Consider the following 21,777-nt stretch of genomic DNA (forward strand, 5'->3'; position numbering starts at 1 on the left):
CAAAGTGCAGATACAATTCTGGCTGGGTATTAAAAAAAACCTGTACGCTGGCAGGACACACAAATTAATCTGTTCTCTCTGCACTGTTAATCTCTCTGTTAGAATTCTGTTTCCAGACTCAGGAAGCAATTCACAGGGAGACTTGGCACAACTGAAAAAGGTCCAGAGGACATCACTGAAAAGCAAATAAGCTTCTTCCTATGGCTAGTCTAGGTAAGACAAAGAATATATATGGCAAGGACTTCCTATGGCAAGATAGGACTTAAGACAGACAGACAGTTCTAAACATGAGAGTTGTATGAGCTGGAACAGATTACTTACAGAGTCTGGTAATCCCAATATTAGAGATCTCTACAGAAAACTTAGACTAACCTATCAGAAATGATGCAGCTAAGTTGAAGAAAAAAGATGGCTGGTGGAGGTCACCGCCAGCCATTAGCTTCATTAATTTTATGCAACCACAACTAATATGTAGGAACAATAATTCCAACATTAACTGGCAGAGAAAAGGCAAAGGAGTAACAGGACATTTAGAGGACACTTTTGCTAGAACAGCACAGGACAACTTTGATTGGGAATGAGATGTGTTGGTAAGATACCCAAGACTGGAAAATCAATCGCTATTGGACACAGCAGTATTTAAAACCAAATCACTGTAAGGTCAGAAAACAAAAAGATGAGAAAGTATAATCCTGTATCAATATGCACCAATGGAATCAGGCAGTATAAAATGAAAGCTTGAATAAAACTTGCCTATGGTACTGTTAAACCTAGGAGGATTACAGGTCACTCCTTGCAACCTCACTCCTCCTCACAGAAACTCCAGAGAAGATCAAAATGAACAGAATTAGAATGAGCTTTCATTGATGAGCCGTTAGGAACAAATAGATTACTGAAAGCTGTGTACATTTTATCAGCAGCAACCAGGTTTGGCAGGGCTGTTATCACTGGGTCTTAGTTTATAGAGGTATAGATGAAGGGGAGAGGCCATCTGGGCAGAGCTGCCAAGTGAATCATAACAGATCAGGAGCACAGGGCTTCCCTTCAGAAGGCTGAGCTGGGAACATCGTATTGGGAATTCTTTCTCTTACCAATTTCATCTGATCTCTTCTCTCTAAATCCCTTTTCTATTCCAGGCTTTGTTTCTCTGGGGCCACTTATAACACTCCTTTGTTGTGACTGAAGGAAGGAAACAAAAGAAGCAGGAAAGCATTTTGCTGTATTAAAAGCACAAAGATGGAATGTTTTGTTGACTGAATGTGCACTCTGCATTCTTAACTGTTCTGATCCAAAGCACAGTAAAGTCTTCAGTTGCCTTGGGTCACATTCACAGTACAAGTCAATATTTCATCAGTCTGGTATGGATTACAGAGGACTGAATTATCTCAGCATAAATTCTGGATTGCATTTTATATAGTCCATGGACCTGATATTTCCTTTCACTTTCCTACCTGCATTTTAGCAAAGGCTGCAGGTAGGTGTCATTCAGTAGGGTTTCAATAGACACGTTTCCAGGTCTCATACTGATAGGAAGGTTAGACTCTACAATACAAAGAACAGATTACAGCCATAAACTATGCCTTCTCTTCCACCCTCATCTCCACTCCCCAGTATGATACCTTATTTAACTTATAATTGCAGTACGATTTTTCTTTTGGGGTTGGGATTCTTATCAACTCCACCATTAAGCAAGTGGAATAAACTATATCAGGGCAAACTACAGGCAGGTAAAAATAACGTCTGCAATCTCTTTTCTAGAAATGAATTAGCTCTGGTGCTATAAAATCTCTAACAAGTTGGATTAAAAGACAGACTCCTCTTACATCTTTATTCCCAACAGAAATAGCACTGCTACTGCTGGGAGATTTATTCATGTCACAACCAAAGCACTTCACATTCCCAAGAAGACCAAGTCCTTTGGCTTATACCTCTTGTGACATCCTCAATACATTACCCTTTCCATCCACAGACCAGGGTATATTAGAGATTAATACAGCTCAGCAACTCAAAACACACAGATTGTCAGTCTCAGTAATCAGCCTGAAGAATTTAGAGGACAGTTGTTATTTACTGAAAGTGATAAGAGACCCAGCAGAACACTTAACTCTAAATAAACAATGTGGAAACTTCACTACCCAGAAAGTCCTAAGTGGCAAATACACAGCTCAGATGTTCCTGAATATGGTTTGATTGCATCCATGCTGTGAGGCAGCAAAAGCAAAGGGAGGGAAAGCTTAAGTCAGAAGGCAGGGGGCCCTTCTCACATGGATCTGCTCTCGGTGTTTAGCACTGGTTTGTTAGTTCATTAAGAGTGTGTTAGAAATCAGTCTCTCCATGCTTCTCACCAGCTCCATCGTGCAACAGCGTGGCATTTATTACAATGCACTACTCAGTAATGGGGCCTTCTGGCATGTGAGCAGCAAGGGGTCATACAGAGCCTGAAGGGAGCTGGCAGGGGCTTTGTGCAGCACAGAAGTAACTGCAGAGACAGTTCTTTGCTTCTCTCATAAGTTTCCCTGTAGAGAAGTGTCCCATTAGAACAGTAAGAAGACGGCAACCAAACCCCATCTCCTTAGAAACATGCAATGATTTACCTATTCTACTCTACCACAATGAAGTGCTTTAGCACTTTACCTATCTTAAGCTTGTATTGGTTTCTGCTCACCCTAACGCTGGAAATAAACCCATTCTCCAACAAGCTGTTGCTGCTCACACAAGGACTTGTGATGGAGCTCTAAAAATAGCCAAGTGGCACAACAGAGAGAGCTCCTGCATTCACGCCAACACCAGGATCCAGAGCCCAGGGAGCTGAAAGGGCTGATAATAGCCTCCATCGCTGGGCACTAAGTGGTTAGGCTTTGCCAGCTGCTGAATTCCTGCCAGCCATATGTCTGATATCCTATAATAACCAGCCAGATGTTGGGCTAAGGTAAAGCCTGACAGAGTTCAGAAGGAAAACGGTGTGCCTGCCTCTCATGATCAGCCCTTGCTGATCTTTGAACTCGGCTGTTATCTTGAAGGAAAGCCTCTTCTGAACTTCGGCATGAATCTAATTAATGAGTTAATTCCCTGCTAATCTATTCTCCTCTTTGTGTCCGTTTCATGATTAATTTAGTTCCAGTGAATTTCCTTTACTGACTGCAGAGTAGAAACACACTTCCTACCCTATTAATCTCCACTTCTGACCCATCAGTAGGGGACTAAACAAGGGTAAATGGCTCCATGCTTTTATTTTCTGAGCCAAGTGATTTCTAGCAACGTAAGGTGGAAGGAAGTAGGGAAATTCTGCAGGCACATCATGCCACTACTGTAAGAAAAGGTGGAATAAAGGCTGTCGATTAATTGAAAATTCTGCCCAGTTACATCAACCACACATCTAACAGAGAGGAAAGAACAGCAAGGCTACACACTGCATAGGAATGTCATTCAGATGTAAAGGATCAGATAAATAGCCAAGCCCAAACACCAAGAAGATAAAATCTGTTGAGGGAAACATAGCAGGGATATAGAGATCTTGCTGCAGACATCCCAAAGCCAGGCAAAATGGGAACCCAGAGCTCTGCCTGCACGAACCCCACAGCCAGAGTGTTGCAAGCTGAGCTGCCTTGCTGTTTGTTGCATTCATCCCAATCCCTGTGAATGAAGACTCAGAATGCAGTCAAGGCGATAATTGAGCATGAGTGACTTTATTTAATAAATGACAGGAGGGCTTGAGAGGTCAGGGGTGAAGATGGGACCCCTCTTGTCAAGATGAGAGTGGCTCAGAGCTTGTGCTGCTGCCTGGTGCCTGGGACTGGCAGCCTGACTCTAAGTCCCCATCTAAGATGCTCAGCTTCACCTCACTGATGCTGACCTGCTCCTGCATGGTGGTGCTGCTGCTGGGGCACTCGGGCTGTGCTTGGGATGGGCAGCACTGCAAAGGCACTGGGTCACAATCCAGGCAGGTGACTGCTGTGTCTGGCAGGCTCAGGTCAGGAGCTTCAGCAGAGCCAGGAGATATGAGAGCATGAACGTGGATGAGCCCCTTGTGTCCATCACTGTTACCATGTGGAAGGCTGTCATCCGAATTGCAGCGATTCGTGCTTAATAAGAACTCTCCATTGATGGAAACACACTGCACATCACTACTTGGTTTGGATCTTTGGGGTTGACAAGGGCTCGAATCACCTAGGAAGGCATAGAAACACAAGGGTTAGTGTCAAACGTTTGCAAGTTGAATCATGAAAGAGGTTGTTGATACTTGGTAATAGAGTGGCGGCAGGAAGAAGCAAATAGGCTTCAAGCAACAGAGCCACTGTCTTGAAAGTGATCCTCATGCAGGTCCAGCTCGTGTGTTGTTTCACTGTAATCTGCTTCTTTGGGTCTACCTAGTGGGCAGCAACACTCGAGTTGTTACTGATATCATTGAAAAGAACTGGAGACAATTGTTCTATTCCTAAGAGCTTCAAGGTGCCTAGAAGCACAAATAGAAACCAGCAGTATTTCATCACTTCACCAAAAGGAAGGTCAAACACCTGAGCTGTGAAGAGCAGTTACAGAACCTATGCATAAGATCACACCAGACATACTTTGTTCTAACAACAGTTATGGCACATAGTCCATTTCCTTCAATATTCCCAAAATGAAATGATGTGGAGCATTACAGGGAAAGAAACACTGCACACAGACACTATGACCCTGATTAGACTCAAGCAGCAGACTTAAAACAAGTCAGAGTTTTAGATTCCAGGATATTTCAGGACCTATCGTGTGAAATTCAGTTACACAACAGTGCCTAGGTGCCTGCGTTTCAAGCAACTTTCAGATCACAGCCATGTAAAATAAAAACAAATTCAGTGCAGAAATAGCAATCCTGTACCTTAAGACTCATGAGATTATCCATTTTTTATAGCACTCTGACTAAGTTCTAAAACTTGCTCATCCCAGTTCACTTCAGCAAGTTCCACCAATTCAAGCAACGCAGTTCTGAGATCCTGTGTATGTCAGGCAGATAGAATTGAACAGTGCAGGAATAATCTCTGACAGCTTTAAGAGCTCCGTTCTGCTTACAAACTCTCAGTCCAAAACTATTCTCAGTTTTAAGGCAATGAACACCTGAAGCAGTTGGATCATCTGCCATTTGCCGCATTCTGCTTCTTGGCATCATGATTAGCACAAAGGGTTTTCTGCTGTCCTGCAGAGATGGACAAAGTCCTGCTTACAAATGGACCAAGTTTCAGTGTACAGCAGAGTTTGTACCAGACTAAAAAGCCACGTCATTCAATTCATGTGCTCAGGTTGTTAAGCACTCAGAAAGGAAACAGAACTGACTGTTGAATTCTGAAGTCAATCTGTGGGGTCCTACATTACCTCCTGATTCTGGAAGAGGAAATTCTAATAGCAAATGCAGAACTTTGACCTTTGTAGACATGAGAAGAGCTGGCATTTAGGAACATTCATTTCAGGGAAATCAAATGATGTGTCTATATTTTTACTACAGATAGTATAGGGAGCAGCCAGTTGAAGAACCAGATACAAAAAAATCCAGCCCATTGGCAGGAAAATACTTCTCCTTAAATTCTGTATGCTATCATGGTATAGAATCAGGCTACAGTGCCACATAGGCCAACCAAGCGTAGAACCAAATCCACAAAATACTGGTAGACAAAGCAGCAAAAACAGGGACAATATTCAGCAGACAGGCCTTTCTACCCACAGCTCAGCATGTTCTGCCATCCGAAAAGCAAGGCCTCTTGTCAAGCTCAGCTATTTCCCTTCTCAGTGTATTCTAGCACCACTGATACCCACTGGTATCCTCCTGTAGAGTGCCATCATATTGTCATCATCCAAAGGGAAAACCCACACAGCAGAGCATACAGCAGTACACCCATGCTCCAAATATCCACCTGAGAAACAAAAAGACAAGCTTACAAACCTGAAGCACCTCAAATGGCTTCCTGACAGACTGGATTGTCTGTCCTTGCCAAAGCCCACATATAGCCCATGAAAAGCTGGCTCTTTCCCTCAGGAAAAAAAAAACCTTATCGTCCCAGAGAAAGCATATAACCCTCATTCAATTGCCCTTCCACTCAGCTTAGAGCACTACTAAAACCAGCACCTTCACCTTAGCTCATCACACTGCTGCAGTTCCTTTTACAAGGATTTCACTGGCAAAAATGAAATCAAAGCAGTCACAAGGGATTTAGCACAGTTACGTGTAACTGGCTACGAGAGCTGTCAGCACAGTCACCTGTCAGGCTTTGCTGCTGTTCTCTTTATGTAGAGGCACAACAAGGTTCAGACACCTCACAGTGCAGTTCTCACTTTGACTGTAAAGAAAAAGGAGGCTTGAAAAGCAGCGTGTGGAAAACAAAGAAACAAGAATTAGAACAACAGTGGGGCCATGGCACTTGTAGGAATTGCTCCGCCTTTAACAGCAGAGCGATTCAAGAAGGATGAGGGCATCCCAAACCAGACCAGATTGGACAGATTAACAACTGCAAGTAGTGGGTTCCAAAATTCCAGACATGAAATCAAAGCTGGAAAAACTCTTCACATTTTCATCTCTCAATTTTTAGTACATTGTGCATTACAACGGAAACAATTCTTCACATACAACTTGGAAGCTAAAGACAAGTCTGACAAAACAGACTGCACAGAAATGATGGATAATTAACAGAGCAAATTGCTCTTTCAAACACTTAGTAATAGAAAGAGATCTCTGAAGTTGCTGTTCTGTAGAGCCCCAAAGCAGTCGCTTGAGGCAGTTCAGGATTAGCCTGAGACGAACCAGCCAGCTGTGTGAACTGAGACCAATTGCACTTCTTCTATTTTACTTTCATTCTATGTGACCTCACTAAGCAAATATTGTCTAAGACCATGAGCATCACATAAATGTGCAGATCTCAAGCTGCTCACTTATCTAGTACCCTTGGCATGATGCTTTATTTTCCTCAGCTATTCATCTAGATTGTGCCTGTTGATTGTGCAACAACAGCCTGTTGGTCTCGATTACCTGTAAGAGGCTTTAAATTTGGCCAGGAAAAATCATTTGAGGATAAGTAATTATCTGGGACTCAGTAAGTCTTCCCATGCTTTCATAACAGCCGAGATACACACACACACAAACTCATGGAACCCCACTGCTTTGCACAATCCTGTGCACACTCACGTGTGTCATGCACTGATTTCCCAGCCAGTCCTCATGGGGTCTATTACTTAGGACAGGAGTGCAGGGGAGCAGCCAGAAGCTGTTTGCATTCCCTGCTGTCTGCTGGGCAGCTTTGCTGGAGATGCTTGGGTTGCTTTGTTTTTCCTTGGGAGGTGGGAAGGAGCTTTGGGTTGGAGGCACATCCCGTGCCAGAGCATCCCAATGGCACGTGTGGGGCACTGATGTGCAGCAGATGAAGGGGAGGAGGTCCCAGCACAGCTCTGCACCATGCTCTGCCACACTGGGCAGCTTGTTCCTGGCTCAGCAGCGTCATCAGACAAGAAGCAGGGAAGGAAATCAAGGATGGGGGGTACCATCAAACGCAGTTAGTGCATGCCTGTGCAAGACAAACAGACCCAGAGCTTGCGGGTTGTTCCTGCTTTTGTAGCATTTGTGTGCTGTAGCTGAGCAAAAGGTTCTGCTGCTTGAATCTTCTTCTGCAAGAGCCGACTACCGGTAAATGTCTGCGGGGATGGAGGATGTGACAGAAAGCATCTGTCTCCATGACAGCGTAGTTACACTTGGTCTAGAGAGTGAGAGAGGCAGGCAGCACTGCCTGATGTTGGTCAGGGCGAGCTCCTCCTGCCGCAGCACGATGATGGCAGGGCTGGAGATGATCTGCAGGGACAGCTCACAGGTGAGAGCCAGGAATGGACACGGCGGGAGGACAGAGGTGTTAGGGAGCAGCCACGGCATCAAAGAGCATCAAAAGGCCCTGAAAAGCATCACAGAGCCACAGCCAGGAAGCTTGGGGTTTTCATGAGCAGCATCCAGGATGCTAGAGACTATTTGCTGCCATACACAACGGCAGCAGAGCTCTCGCTGCAGGCATCCCAAAGTCAGGCAAAATGGGAACACACCCAGAGCTCGGCCGCACAAACCCCACAGCCAGAGTGTTGTAAGCTGAGCTGCCTTGATGTTTCTTGCACTCATCCCAATCTCTGCGAATGAAAACTCGGAATTCAGTCAAGGCGTTGATTGAGCACGAGCGTGCCTTTATTCAATAGGAGAAAGGAGGGGGTGTGAGGTCTGGAGGAAAGATGGGACTCATCCTCTCTTGTAATCATGAGAGCTGCTCAGAGCCTGTGCTGTTGCCCGGAGCCTGGGACTCGTGTCCTGATTCTGTGCCCCCCTGCGAGATGCTCAGCTTCTCCTCAGTGATGCTGACCTGAGCCTGCATGGTGGTGCTGCTGTCGGGGCACTCAGGCTGTGCTTGGGCTGGGCTGCACTGCAGAGACATTGAGTCCAGGCTGGTGCCTGAGGTGTCTGGTGGGCTCAGGTCAGCAGCTTCAGTAGGGATGGGATGAATGAAGGCTTCAACCTGGAATTTATCTCCAATCTACTTTTAATACCTTCATTCGATCAAAATCTACTGTCAATACCTTCAAAGGAAAATGATGCTTTGGGAAACAGAACTTGCAGGCTGAGAGATAAAGCCAAGGTCTTTAGATAAAAATGAGAAAAGATTTTGCTTGTCATTTCGTAACTGTGATGAAATTCGTAATTTTTGTTTGAGCTACATTTTGATAGAATAATGTGGTCGTAATGTGCTTGACTACAAGCATGATTTCCACGTAAAGCTGACTCTTAGCAGGAACTCTGTTTCCTTTAGAAGCAGTGAACCCTGGTAGCGAACAGCTTTTCTTACTTCTAAAGACCCTGTCAACCCAGCACAGGACATGCAGTTTGCTAGCATTAAAGAACAAGTTTGTATTTTCCTTGTAAGCAATGTCGGAAGAGAAAGACAACACACATTTCAGAACCATTTTGGCCCCAGTAAAAGTGATGCCACGGAAGAGCTCCATCAAAACTTATGCAAAAACATAAGTTCAAGTGGGCAAGGCCTTATGAAAATCTTCCACACAACTCAATGGAGATTGGGGTGGGTGGGTTTATGAATAAGAATCCTTAAGAATTTTCTTCTAAGAGACTTAAGAACTGTCAATATATATATATAAAGAATATAAACACTAATTCTGTTACTACAAATAAATATATCCAAAGGGTTAGGAGACCAACCCGATCATATCACAAGCTCTTTGATGACTGTAAACGCAGTCATCAATACGCAGAAAAAGATTTAAATAGATTAATATGAATGAGTACAAATGTACAGAAAGAACAACTAGGAATAAAGGTGGAGAAATGAAGGCACAAAGTGAGACGAGTCTGGCAAAAATATCACACAGAAAAGGATGCAATTCTTTCAATTTATTAGTAGCAAAAAGCTGCATAATAAGTCCTAGTTTGCTCCTCATCAGAGAAGCAAATCCTATTGATAAGGTTGTGAGGAGAGATTTTGCATCAGTTTTCATAAAAAGGTCAACTGTGATGAATTAAGGTTGTTAAGAACTAACAAAGAAGTAAAAAAAAAAAAAAAGGCCTAGAATACAAAAGTAATAGGGTAGAGAAGATACATAGCTTAGATCTCTCCGAATGAGCTGAATCTGCTATATTCCTACTGCATTTCTAAGGGACTGACTCAATCAATCTCAAAGCTGTTAACGATTATGTTTTTAGAACTTAGGAAAGCCTGGTGATGAACCAGATAACTGATACAATGTACAGACTTCTTTTGAAGAGAGGAAAAAAAAAAGGGGGGGAGATGATGAAAAATGATAGACCTGTCAGCTTAACTCCAGGTCCTCAGAAGAAAGAAACAGTTTAGAACAACTTAGAAGAGATAGGTATCATTCAACACACCTTTGTCAGGAACAAATTACTATTAATGATTCTAATTTACCCCTGTGAGAAGGTGTCAGAGCAACACAGAGTGGACGAGATGCCAAGAGAGTTTCCAAAACTTTACTAAATTCTCAGGCCAGATAAGCAGCATGGTTTAGATGAGCTATAGAAGGATGAACATCTGTAGGTTGCTCCAAAAATAATGCCTCCTATTTATTTCCACGGACATCACAGTAGATACAAAGAGCACAATAACACTGCTTGATAGAGTAAATTCTCAGCTACTAAACACTATTTCTCAACTCAGATGCTAGCATTAGCTATGCATTTTCACCAGCAGTGAACAAGAGCCTGCAGGTCGCACTTAAAAAATCTGCATGGCCATCTGGAACACAGCTTGTCTTTCACATCACTGTCACCAGTGCTGAAATGTACCATTCACTGCCTCACTGTACTCACATCCACTGATTGGTCACTGTACATGTCCAGCAAACGTCAATGGATGCCATTTTTTCTGCACAGAGAAATTCAGTTCCATTCCTTTGCTTCATGTGCACTTCCATGACAGACGCTATTTTGCCTCTGCTGCCACTTATCACACAGCAACAAAACAGAAGGGGATCCTGGTGGGAAGGTTCAAACTCTACTGCCATACCACCAACATCTGCCTCTGACATCCTCAACCAACATAATAAAATAGGAGGCTTTACTTTCAGAGCAGCTCTTATAAAAATTGCTTAGAAAAAGTACTCTGAAAGTAGCTCTCAGTCTCGCTGTCAAAATGCATAGCTGTTCTAAATGATCTTCTGCAGGACCTGGTCACAGAATTGGTACAATCCAATATTTTTATTAAAGATTTAGATGAAATAGAAAGTATGTTAATTTGATTTGTGGATGAAACCAATGTAAGACAAGTTTGCATTGGAATTCAAAATCATTTTGACAAACTGGAAAAGCAGCCTGAAGTAAACAACTGCAATTCAATAGGGTCAACTACAAGCTACTACAGTCAGGCAGGAATAATCAATGCTACAGACACATGAACGAGGAGCAATGACAAGGTAGCATTTCTACTGGAAAACGACAACATTCTGCACTGCTGAAGACTGCAAGCTGCATGTGAGCCAGCCACTCATGTACCAAAGTGCAGATACAATTCTGGCTGGGTATTAAAAAAAACCTGTACGCTGGCAGGACACACAAATTAATCTGTTCTCTCTGCACTGTTAATCTCTCTGTTAGAATTCTGTTTCCAGACTCAGGAAGCAATTCACAGGGAGACTTGGCACAACTGAAAAAGGTCCAGAGGACATCACTGAAAAGCAAATAAGCTTCTTCCTATGGCTAGTCTAGGTAAGACAAAGAATATATATGGCAAGGACTTCCTATGGCAAGATAGGACTTAAGACAGACAGACAGTTCTAAACATGAGAGTTGTATGAGCTGGAACAGATTACTTACAGAGTCTGGTAATCCCAATATTAGAGATCTCTACAGAAAACTTAGACTAACCTATCAGAAATGATGCAGCTAAGTTGAAGAAAAAAGATGGCTGGTGGAGGTCACCGCCAGCCATTAGCTTCATTAATTTTATGCAACCACAACTAATATGTAGGAACAATAATTCCAACATTAACTGGCAGAGAAAAGGCAAAGGAGTAACAGGACATTTAGAGGACACTTTTGCTAGAACAGCACAGGACAACTTTGATTGGGAATGAGATGTGTTGGTAAGATACCCAAGACTGGAAAATCAATCGCTATTGGACACAGCAGTATTTAAAACCAAATCACTGTAAGGTCAGAAAACAAAAAGATGAGAAAGTATAATCCTGTATCAATATGCACCAATGGAATCAGGCAGTATAAAATGAAAGCTTGAATAAAACTTGCCTATGGTACTGTTAAACCTAGGAGGATTACAGGTCACTCCTTGCAACCTCACTCCTCCTCACAGAAACTCCAGAGAAGATCAAAATGAACAGAATTAGAATGAGCTTTCATTGATGAGCCGTTAGGAACAAATAGATTACTGAAAGCTGTGTACATTTTATCAGCAGCAACCAGGTTTGGCAGGGCTGTTATCACTGGGTCTTAGTTTATAGAGGTATAGATGAAGGGGAGAGGCCATCTGGGCAGAGCTGCCAAGTGAATCATAACAGATCAGGAGCACAGGGCTTCCCTTCAGAAGGCTGAGCTGGGAACATCGTATTGGGAATTCTTTCTCTTACCAATTTCATCTGATCTCTTCTCTCTAAATCCCTTTTCTATTCCAGGCTTTGTTTCTCTGGGGCCACTTATAACACTCCTTTGTTGTGACTGAAGGAAGGAAACAAAAGAAGCAGGAAAGCATTTTGCTGTATTAAAAGCACAAAGATGGAATGTTTTGTTGACTGAATGTGCACTCTGCATTCTTAACTGTTCTGATCCAAAGCACAGTAAAGTCTTCAGTTGCCTTGGGTCACATTCACAGTACAAGTCAATATTTCATCAGTCTGGTATGGATTACAGAGGACTGAATTATCTCAGCATAAATTCTGGATTGCATTTTATATAGTCCATGGACCTGATATTTCCTTTCACTTTCCTACCTGCATTTTAGCAAAGGCTGCAGGTAGGTGTCATTCAGTAGGGTTTCAATAGACACGTTTCCAGGTCTCATACTGATAGGAAGGTTAGACTCTACAATACAAAGAACAGATTACAGCCATAAACTATGCCTTCTCTTCCACCCTCATCTCCACTCCCCAGTATGATACCTTATTTAACTTATAATTGCAGTACGATTTTTCTTTTGGGGTTGGGATTCTTATCAACTCCACCATTAAGCAAGTGGAATAAACTATATCAGGGCAAACTACAGGCAGGTAAAAATAACGTCTGCAATCTCTTTTCTAGAAATGAATTAGCTCTGGTGCTATAAAATCTCTAACAAGTTGGATTAAAAGACAGACTCCTCTTACATCTTTATTCCCAACAGAAATAGCACTGCTACTGCTGGGAGATTTATTCATGTCACAACCAAAGCACTTCACATTCCCAAGAAGACCAAGTCCTTTGGCTTATACCTCTTGTGACATCCTCAATACATTACCCTTTCCATCCACAGACCAGGGTATATTAGAGATTAATACAGCTCAGCAACTCAAAACACACAGATTGTCAGTCTCAGTAATCAGCCTGAAGAATTTAGAGGACAGTTGTTATTTACTGAAAGTGATAAGAGACCCAGCAGAACACTTAACTCTAAATAAACAATGTGGAAACTTCACTACCCAGAAAGTCCTAAGTGGCAAATACACAGCTCAGATGTTCCTGAATATGGTTTGATTGCATCCATGCTGTGAGGCAGCAAAAGCAAAGGGAGGGAAAGCTTAAGTCAGAAGGCAGGGGGCCCTTCTCACATGGATCTGCTCTCGGTGTTTAGCACTGGTTTGTTAGTTCATTAAGAGTGTGTTAGAAATCAGTCTCTCCATGCTTCTCACCAGCTCCATCGTGCAACAGCGTGGCATTTATTACAATGCACTACTCAGTAATGGGGCCTTCTGGCATGTGAGCAGCAAGGGGTCATACAGAGCCTGAAGGGAGCTGGCAGGGGCTTTGTGCAGCACAGAAGTAACTGCAGAGACAGTTCTTTGCTTCTCTCATAAGTTTCCCTGTAGAGAAGTGTCCCATTAGAACAGTAAGAAGACGGCAACCAAACCCCATCTCCTTAGAAACATGCAATGATTTACCTATTCTACTCTACCACAATGAAGTGCTTTAGCACTTTACCTATCTTAAGCTTGTATTGGTTTCTGCTCACCCTAACGCTGGAAATAAACCCATTCTCCAACAAGCTGTTGCTGCTCACACAAGGACTTGTGATGGAGCTCTAAAAATAGCCAAGTGGCACAACAGAGAGAGCTCCTGCATTCACGCCAACACCAGGATCCAGAGCCCAGGGAGCTGAAAGGGCTGATAATAGCCTCCATCGCTGGGCACTAAGTGGTTAGGCTTTGCCAGCTGCTGAATTCCTGCCAGCCATATGTCTGATATCCTATAATAACCAGCCAGATGTTGGGCTAAGGTAAAGCCTGACAGAGTTCAGAAGGAAAACGGTGTGCCTGCCTCTCATGATCAGCCCTTGCTGATCTTTGAACTTGGCTGTTATCTTGAAGGAAAGCCTCTTCTGAACTTCGGCATGAATCTAATTAATGAGTTAATTCCCTGCTAATCTATTCTCCTCTTTGTGTCCGTTTCATGATTAATTTAGTTCCAGTGAATTTCCTTTACTGACTGCAGAGTAGAAACACACTTCCTACCCTATTAATCTCCACTTCTGACCCATCAGTAGGGGACTAAACAAGGGTAAATGGCTCCATGCTTTTATTTTCTGAGCCAAGTGATTTCTAGCAACGTAAGGTGGAAGGAAGTAGGGAAATTCTGCAGGCACATCATGCCACTACTGTAAGAAAAGGTGGAATAAAGGCTGTCGATTAATTGAAAATTCTGCCCAGTTACATCAACCACACATCTAACAGAGAGGAAAGAACAGCAAGGCTACACACTGCATAGGAATGTCATTCAGATGTAAAGGATCAGATAAATAGCCAAGCCCAAACACCAAGAAGATAAAATCTGTTGAGGGAAACATAGCAGGGATCTGGGTTTTGTTATTCCTGAAGTTCCAAGGCTCCCTCATATATTTCCAAAGATATTTTACTGGTGTGGAAGAGAAGATCTTAACTGGAGAATGCACAGACTTCTCTGTCTACCTCTGCCTCCAGCACTCTTGGGAAATAGAAGGAAATTTGGCCTGTTTACCTGTCTGCTGAGGTAACAGTTACTCTTTCAGCATCTAAGTCTTAGAATGAAGTCCTCTTTGCTGAAAAACGAACATAATCTGCTGTTTAAACTAATAAAAGAACAACAAACCAAAATCAACCTGCATTACTGTTAGCAGCGTACAGACATGACAGAAAGCAGCAGTAAGGCTGACATTTTCTTAGTTAAGCTAAACGACTAATAACTACCTGGAATAACACGGGGAGTGAGCACAAGGCTGCAGCTTTATACCTCTGGATCCCATTCAGGGCCAGGCTGTTTATTTCCTTTAATGCTTTACATCTGTTAGCATTAAACCACACTATCAGCTCTGATGGATTTACATGTATCTTGCTGTTGCATGCATCTCTTGAGAGGCTGAGGGATGGGAAAGGTTACCTTCCCGCAATTGCGTTCCTACCCCCATAGCTCTCATGCAGCCTTCAGGGAAGCATTAAAAAAAGAAAAAGAAAAGTAAAGAGAAGCAAAACCCAAAGAGCTTCCTTCTCCCATGAATTAAACAAAATGTTCTGAGGCTGTATAACATCCATAGGAGAAGAAACGCTGCCGGTGATCAGCATCGCAAACCTTCCTTCTGATGGCACAACGTGTCAAGGACATTTTTAATGAGGGATCAAGGACACTGCTTCTTGAGAGTCATCTCGTTTAAGCTGTGCTAACTGTGGCTTTCTTAGCATGCAAACCCAGCACCTCACAAGAGAGGCAGGAAAGCACCACAAGGCAAAGAAGTATCCTGCTTGCAAGGCTGTTCCTGTCATACCTGCAGGGGAAATAATCTCAGATGTTGCAGAGAGCATCTTTCTATTGATCCTTCCCCAACAGCCGTTAACTTAGAGCCACTCAGTAAGGAGATGGAAATGCCAGAAATGAGGAAAAATACACCAAAATAAGCAGAGACCTGTAGTGAGCCTATCCATTATCCACTTTCTGATAAACCCCAGTCCATATGACAGAAACTACACTTCTGAGAAGCCTAAGGAATCAGTGGATGCTGCATTACAGAAGAGTCTTTCAGATATCTGACACTGCTGGGAATAAACTCCTGATGGACCACGACCAAAAGAAGGACATGAGCTAGCAAAGAGAACAAAGATCAGAAGTTATGCAGGGATGCTGAGTACACTGCTCCCAGTTTCTCTCTATCTCCAGGTGCTGGGTCATGCATGACTAGATTTCCCAAGCAGTACCTGGTGTATGGCCAGCAGCAGCAGTATTAGAGGCTTAGCTTTCAGGCCTTGCTCTCCAGGGACTTCCTCCACTTGGAGCAGAGGCTTTGATCCTGAGTAGTACATTTGCACAAAAAGAACCTGGGTATGATTTTAAAGAGAGAGAGAGAGAAAAGTGAACACAAGCTTTGCTTCTGCATCTTATGTCTCCAATCTGCTCCTTGAAAATGGCAAAGACATCTCAGACATATTGTCAAAGGACCCAACTAATTTTTCAGCCTAATCCATTCTTTGTATCTCCATGAAAAAATAATATATATATATATGTATATACAGAAAATTCTTGAAATTAAGGCAGTTTTTCACTTCCATGAAAGCAGGGAGGGATCTTAGGTCCCAGCTTCTTATGGGGACCCTCTATCTTATTCACTGCTCCTGTGCTGCCCACAAGCTGCCAGCATGACATCCTCATCCACTCAACTCTCTCTTTTCCATTTCATCCTTTCTGGACTAATTAGGTGAGAACCGTCTTCAAGTCAGACATAATGCTGAAATCTAAAAGATCTAAATATAAAAAGTGACATCATTTCTTACGGGCATGCATTCCCACCTGAGAGACTCTGGTTTCCTTCACAACCCCTCTTTGTGGCCAGCAATCTTCCAAGATTATTACTTAAAGATAAAATGGTTTCTCCAACACATTCATCAAATCAGGTGATGATAAGGCTGATTAATCCAGGAACCTCCATCCTTCCTGAAAACAATAAACTGCAAGGCCTACAGACAACAGGATGGAAAATATTACAAAACTTATTTTAAGAAATGCTCTGCTTTCTCTATCGAAGCCATCCTGAATTCCTGTCTTCCTACATGTTAAAGGATAACACATAGAATCACAGAACAACCCAATTTGGAAGGGACCCATAGAGATTACTGAGTCCATACTGGACCACCCAAAAATCAGATTGTATGTCTGAGTAGATAAATAAGGACGGTTCCAGAGAAGGTGATTAAAGTCATTAGAGCAATAGGAAGGCTAAAAAATATGAGTGTCTTTCGTGACCAGATGCACAAGAGAGACAATCATTGTTTACAAAATAACTGGCAATTTGGGCACTCCCAATTATTCTCTCTTACAGCAGAGGACAAAAATGCATTTGCAAAGGTGAAAGCGCAGCTGAAGAGAGGAAACATTTTCTGAGCAACACACAGCTGATCTATGAAACTCAACTGATAGACTCAAAAAGCATTAACCACTCGTACAGAAAATAAGAACATTGGAACATTTCATTAGAAAGGATTATTGTTATTATAATTACTTGGAAAGGCTATAATTTCTCACATTTCCAAGTATAAATAAATAACTGTCTGAAGATAGAAAGGCATTCCCCCATATGGTGGGAATAGTTTGTAATTGTCCACGATGGCAATTTCTTGCATCTCTCTGAAATCTCTAATGCTGGGCACTGTCAGGAAGGACTCCTGACTGGCTGAACATCGTACAATGGATCCTGTCTCATGATTCACATCTTCACAGATGAAAATACAGGTTGTGTGTTACAATGAAAAATAAGTATTAATGCGATGGAAAGCCTGACAAGACAAATCCAGGTAGCAATACCCAAATTCTTGGCTGCCCCCTGCAGTTCAAAGGAGATCAAACACTGTTTTGTTGTTTGATACTGGGAGTTTGCTTGCTATTTGAATACCTTGGACTTTTATCTTTTAATGAGATGCTGATGCTTTATGGAAGATACTGTAGAATGGCATCTTCAGAAACAATTCTGAAGTACACAGTGTAATGTAAAAACTTGTTGAGCAGCCCAGACAGAACAAACAGATTACACAGGAATAGACAGAATAGACAGGAATAGATGCTTTCTATTCCTCCCTTTATTCCTTATTTCTAATGATACTGCCCTGATAGCTCTTCTTGAATTTAGTTTCTTCCATTGCTTACTCTCCCTCCAAGCTCCAATTCCTCTAACTCTTTTTTGAAAGAGGGATTTAAGGTAGTAACTAATTGTTAATGCTTAATAGGAAGCCATTATAGTTTAACAGGTAATAAGATAGCATAAATAACACTGCTGGTAATGCACTTTTAAATGGTTAAGGATGTACTTGAAAGCGTAACCACACAAAGCCTGCTTCTGTTACTTTAAAAATGAAACTCATCCTTCCAGAAATTAGCTTCACATCCATCCGAAAAACACAAGTTTTACCAAGAAGAAATGGATGCAGGATTGAGAGACATATTCAGCAAGGGACTCCGACTGCATCAGGGGAGAAACATGGAAAGAACACGCTCTAATAGCTGGAAACAGCTGTTTTTTCTTCTATCCTCTTACAGTGTACAGACCCTGCTTCTCCTTCCTGCTCTGGTGGTGGCCAGTGCTTGGCATGTTGTCTTTGCTCAGCCTGAACTACTGTTATCTACAGACTGGCCGTGGCCAAAATGGCACAGGTCTTCATCTTGTGAGTGAACTCCCCCAGTATTCATGGGAATTGGATTTGAGATTTTAGGCTTTATTTTTGTGTGTGTGTGTTCTTCAGATGTTAAGTATTCACAGAACCATACTCAGGTTGAAAGGGACCTCAAGGATCATCAAGTTCCAACCCTCTGTGAAGATCCGTATGAAGTATTAACATCACATGATCTTATCATCACATCTTTGCAGGCCCAGCTCCAGCCAAATTCTCACAAATTCTTCCTGCTAATATCTCATTTAGCTTATACATCTTAATAAACCCCCACTGTTTCTGAGACGATATAATGAATCGCCACAGGCTACAGCAGCTGGCTTACATGTTTATGCCTCTATGCATATATGTCCATGTACATGTGTGTGCTGGGTCTAAAAACACCAACCTGCACGTATTTACCTCAGTCTCACACAATACTCCTGCCATGTCTGTCTCTCTAATATCTCATATGGCAGCAAGCAGCAGGGGCTGCGCATGAGTCACAGCCACAATACACTGCACAGCCAGAGCCTCTGACAGAATATACAATAGAGCTGAGATGTCAGTGGAGGTGGCTTTGGAGTACTTTAAAAATGCTGTTCAAGTGCCAACTTTCACCTCCAAATACGACACTTTGTTCGCCCACCCACTTTCGTTCCAAGTTAAATGTTCCTTTTACTGCAACTCGACAGCTTTAATTATGAATTTATCTGTCTTTTTCTATCCCTATAACTGTTCAGTCTCTCATTTGTCTTGCTAAGATTTTTGATATGCTCCTAGATAGCAGCTGTATACTGTCACCACAGTACAAGTGGCCTGGTCAGACTCTCATTTGCAGGCTGGGCATCAGACCAAAACCTGCAATAAGCTGTTTGCCTCGAAAGCACAAATCTCATGTGTTCCCTCTGCAGAGAAAGAACAGAGAGATGGGGACACAGTGTGCTGATGAGCATCACTGTATCAGAACCACAATGCTTTCCTTTGCTCTTATTGCCTGAGAAACTTAAATACATATAAAATTCTGACCTGAGGAAAACGTGGATCCCACTGATGGTTTCACTGAGGATGCAGCTCCTTCTATCATATTTTGCCCACGACAGAAGACATCCATTTTAAACACTAATGTTTTAAACAGTAGCAGCACACGTAACCCTGCCGCCATCAATGCTGTGCAGGACTGATGTGTGGTAAAGCCTTCACCACCTAGCTCTGCAATAATGTTATATGGAGTGTCCTAACACTGCCTCTTAAACACCTGATCCATGGTCAACCCAAAATTGTCGCATCTGGCTGCATTCAAAATGACTGTAAGTCTAAACATATCAATCCTCTCATTATCCTTTGTGACTTCTAGGAAAGACTCTATCCCGTTCCAGTGTCAGCACTATCCTGGTCTATAAAGATCACCTCAGACGGAAGTGCATATCCCTCATAATCCAGTCTTTTGGGAGATATTTCATAACTTCATAAATTAATGTTGATTGCTTTAGAAGTAAATTTTTATCCCAGCATGTGAAGGGACCCAATGACTTCCACATTTCAAGTACGATTTTAAGGGAAAAGGACTGTACCACAGAAATACAGATGCTCCTAATCAATACGAAAATGTCTAATACCAGGCAGTAGCAATGTGCCTCACAGAAAGGGCAATGCAGAGCCCATTTGTTCTGCTGGATATATACAAGTTCATTATCGGTACTCCAGTCAGATCTGTACGTGTACAGTAATTTGAATAACCTTCGATATGATAGCATGCAGTCCTTCTGTGATTCCTTTTTCTGCCATTTGCTCTTTTCATCTCATCCCTTCCTACTGCTGTTTAAATTGCTATTATTAGCTATTAAATGATAAATGAATTACCTCTGAAGTAAGCATGAATAATTGTTCCCAGCCTGAGATAGGCTTGGACTGGTATTTGGTAACAGTCAACAAGATCTGTGTGGCTCCCAAGGTTATTTCATAATAATAATAAAAATCAATAGGAAGAAAACAGGGACAGCTCCAGAAAGTGTTAATGAAAAGTTGCTGAATTACAGTGGCTCACCTGTGCACAGCTACATAAAAGCCTTCTGAATACCAAATACATTAATTATAGACTGCATTGCTCGGCTGAACCTCCACAGAATTCATTGGGCTTGTATTCTCACACTAACAAAGGAGAGACGCTGAAGAGTGCTGGATGAGAAGGATGAAGGGAGGGAGGGATGGAAGAAAGTTCATGTTCTTATTTACAAAACACAATTATCAATATATATGTACTGAGAGTAAAATCTGAATCCAGTAATAGATCTAAATCCAAAGTTGGAGGTGTTTCCTCTCATGAGCAGGCACATCAAGGTTTTACGTCAGACCCTGGACAGAAAGAAGATACTCCCCTTTTGCAGCATCTGTATGAAAGAGCACTGTAGAGTATATATGTATTTAAGCAATAGCTCCTGGTAGTCATAAACTGATTCTGACTCCTTACAGTAATGTGAGTCTACCCCAGAACTCTGCAGCTGCTCTCATAGCTGACACACTCCTTTACTGTTAAAAGTTAGGCGGTGCCCTTGAAGAGTTATATGAAATACATTAGCAGCTCCTTTTGCTCCATGTTCTACACCACTAACATGACACAGTATGGCAAACACGAAACTTGGATTTACCTAATAAGCTATCACCATCACCATGCCCTTTTTGCTCAGGCATCCAAACACAGGAATATCACATTCATAGATGTTCACAAAGCAGTAGAAACTTCAAATTCCTCTAACAGCTACATAACCTGTGACCAAGCTAAAAAATGGAATCAATAAATAACCTCTCCTTCTGAAAGCTGCCCCAAGATATTTAATGTCTACAGATGATCAAGGTTAAAAATGTTCCAAATCTTTACTTAAAGAAAAATGAACGTTCAATCAAACAGAAATCTGAATCAAAACTACCAGATGATTCCTGCTGATGTTTTCCAGGGAATTAGATTCACAAAATGATGAAAGAGCCCTTTCATCTCCATGCATGTGTCAGAGGACTCCCCAGAGTCCAACCGTACAGACTGCCCCAGTGGATCAGGTACTCAGCCTGTTGGAACCATGAGGAGATGGGGCATTTGGGAGGGTGAAGCACTGTCTTGCACTCAAACACTTCAGCCAAAATTAGTTCCAGTTCATATAATTTAAACGAACAAACAAAAAACTGTAACAACAAATGAAACCCACATTCACCTGTAAGCAGAGGAAGACACAAACCAGGAAGCAAGGGAGCCATTTGCCATCACTGCACAGAACTATCATGTCGTAATTCTGCTGTTTAAATATGTGTTAAAGATGCATGAATTGAAACCAACACGCCTCGTTCCTTCTTTGTTCTTTTGCTCTTTGAACTTCCCACCTTTGGGTCTGCTTCACTCTATTTTGATCTGAATGGCATTTTGGCCACATAGCTTAAAAGATGAGCAGAATTGCTTGC

At 42.2% G+C, this 21,777-nt stretch overlaps 1 protein-coding gene across 1 annotated transcript in view; it reads right to left on the reverse strand.

The window, feature by feature from the left end:
* Positions 1–3,669: 3,669 nt before the first annotated feature.
* Positions 3,670–21,777, reverse strand: part of LOC146758591 (cytosolic carboxypeptidase 4-like) — a 245,224-nt gene continuing 227,116 nt past the window's right edge. Inside the window, exon 7 of the mRNA XM_085514568.1 lies at positions 3,670–4,167. Within this exon, the coding sequence (XP_085370694.1) occupies positions 4,164–4,167 (4 nt within the window). The 3' untranslated portion in view covers positions 3,670–4,163. The remainder of the gene's footprint in view (positions 4,168–21,777) is intronic.

Source organism: Coturnix japonica, chromosome 13 (genome assembly GCF_054131305.1).
Source record: "Coturnix japonica strain WE chromosome 13, WE-NBRP24, whole genome shotgun sequence".
Taxonomy (NCBI): domain Eukaryota; kingdom Metazoa; phylum Chordata; class Aves; order Galliformes; family Phasianidae; genus Coturnix; species Coturnix japonica.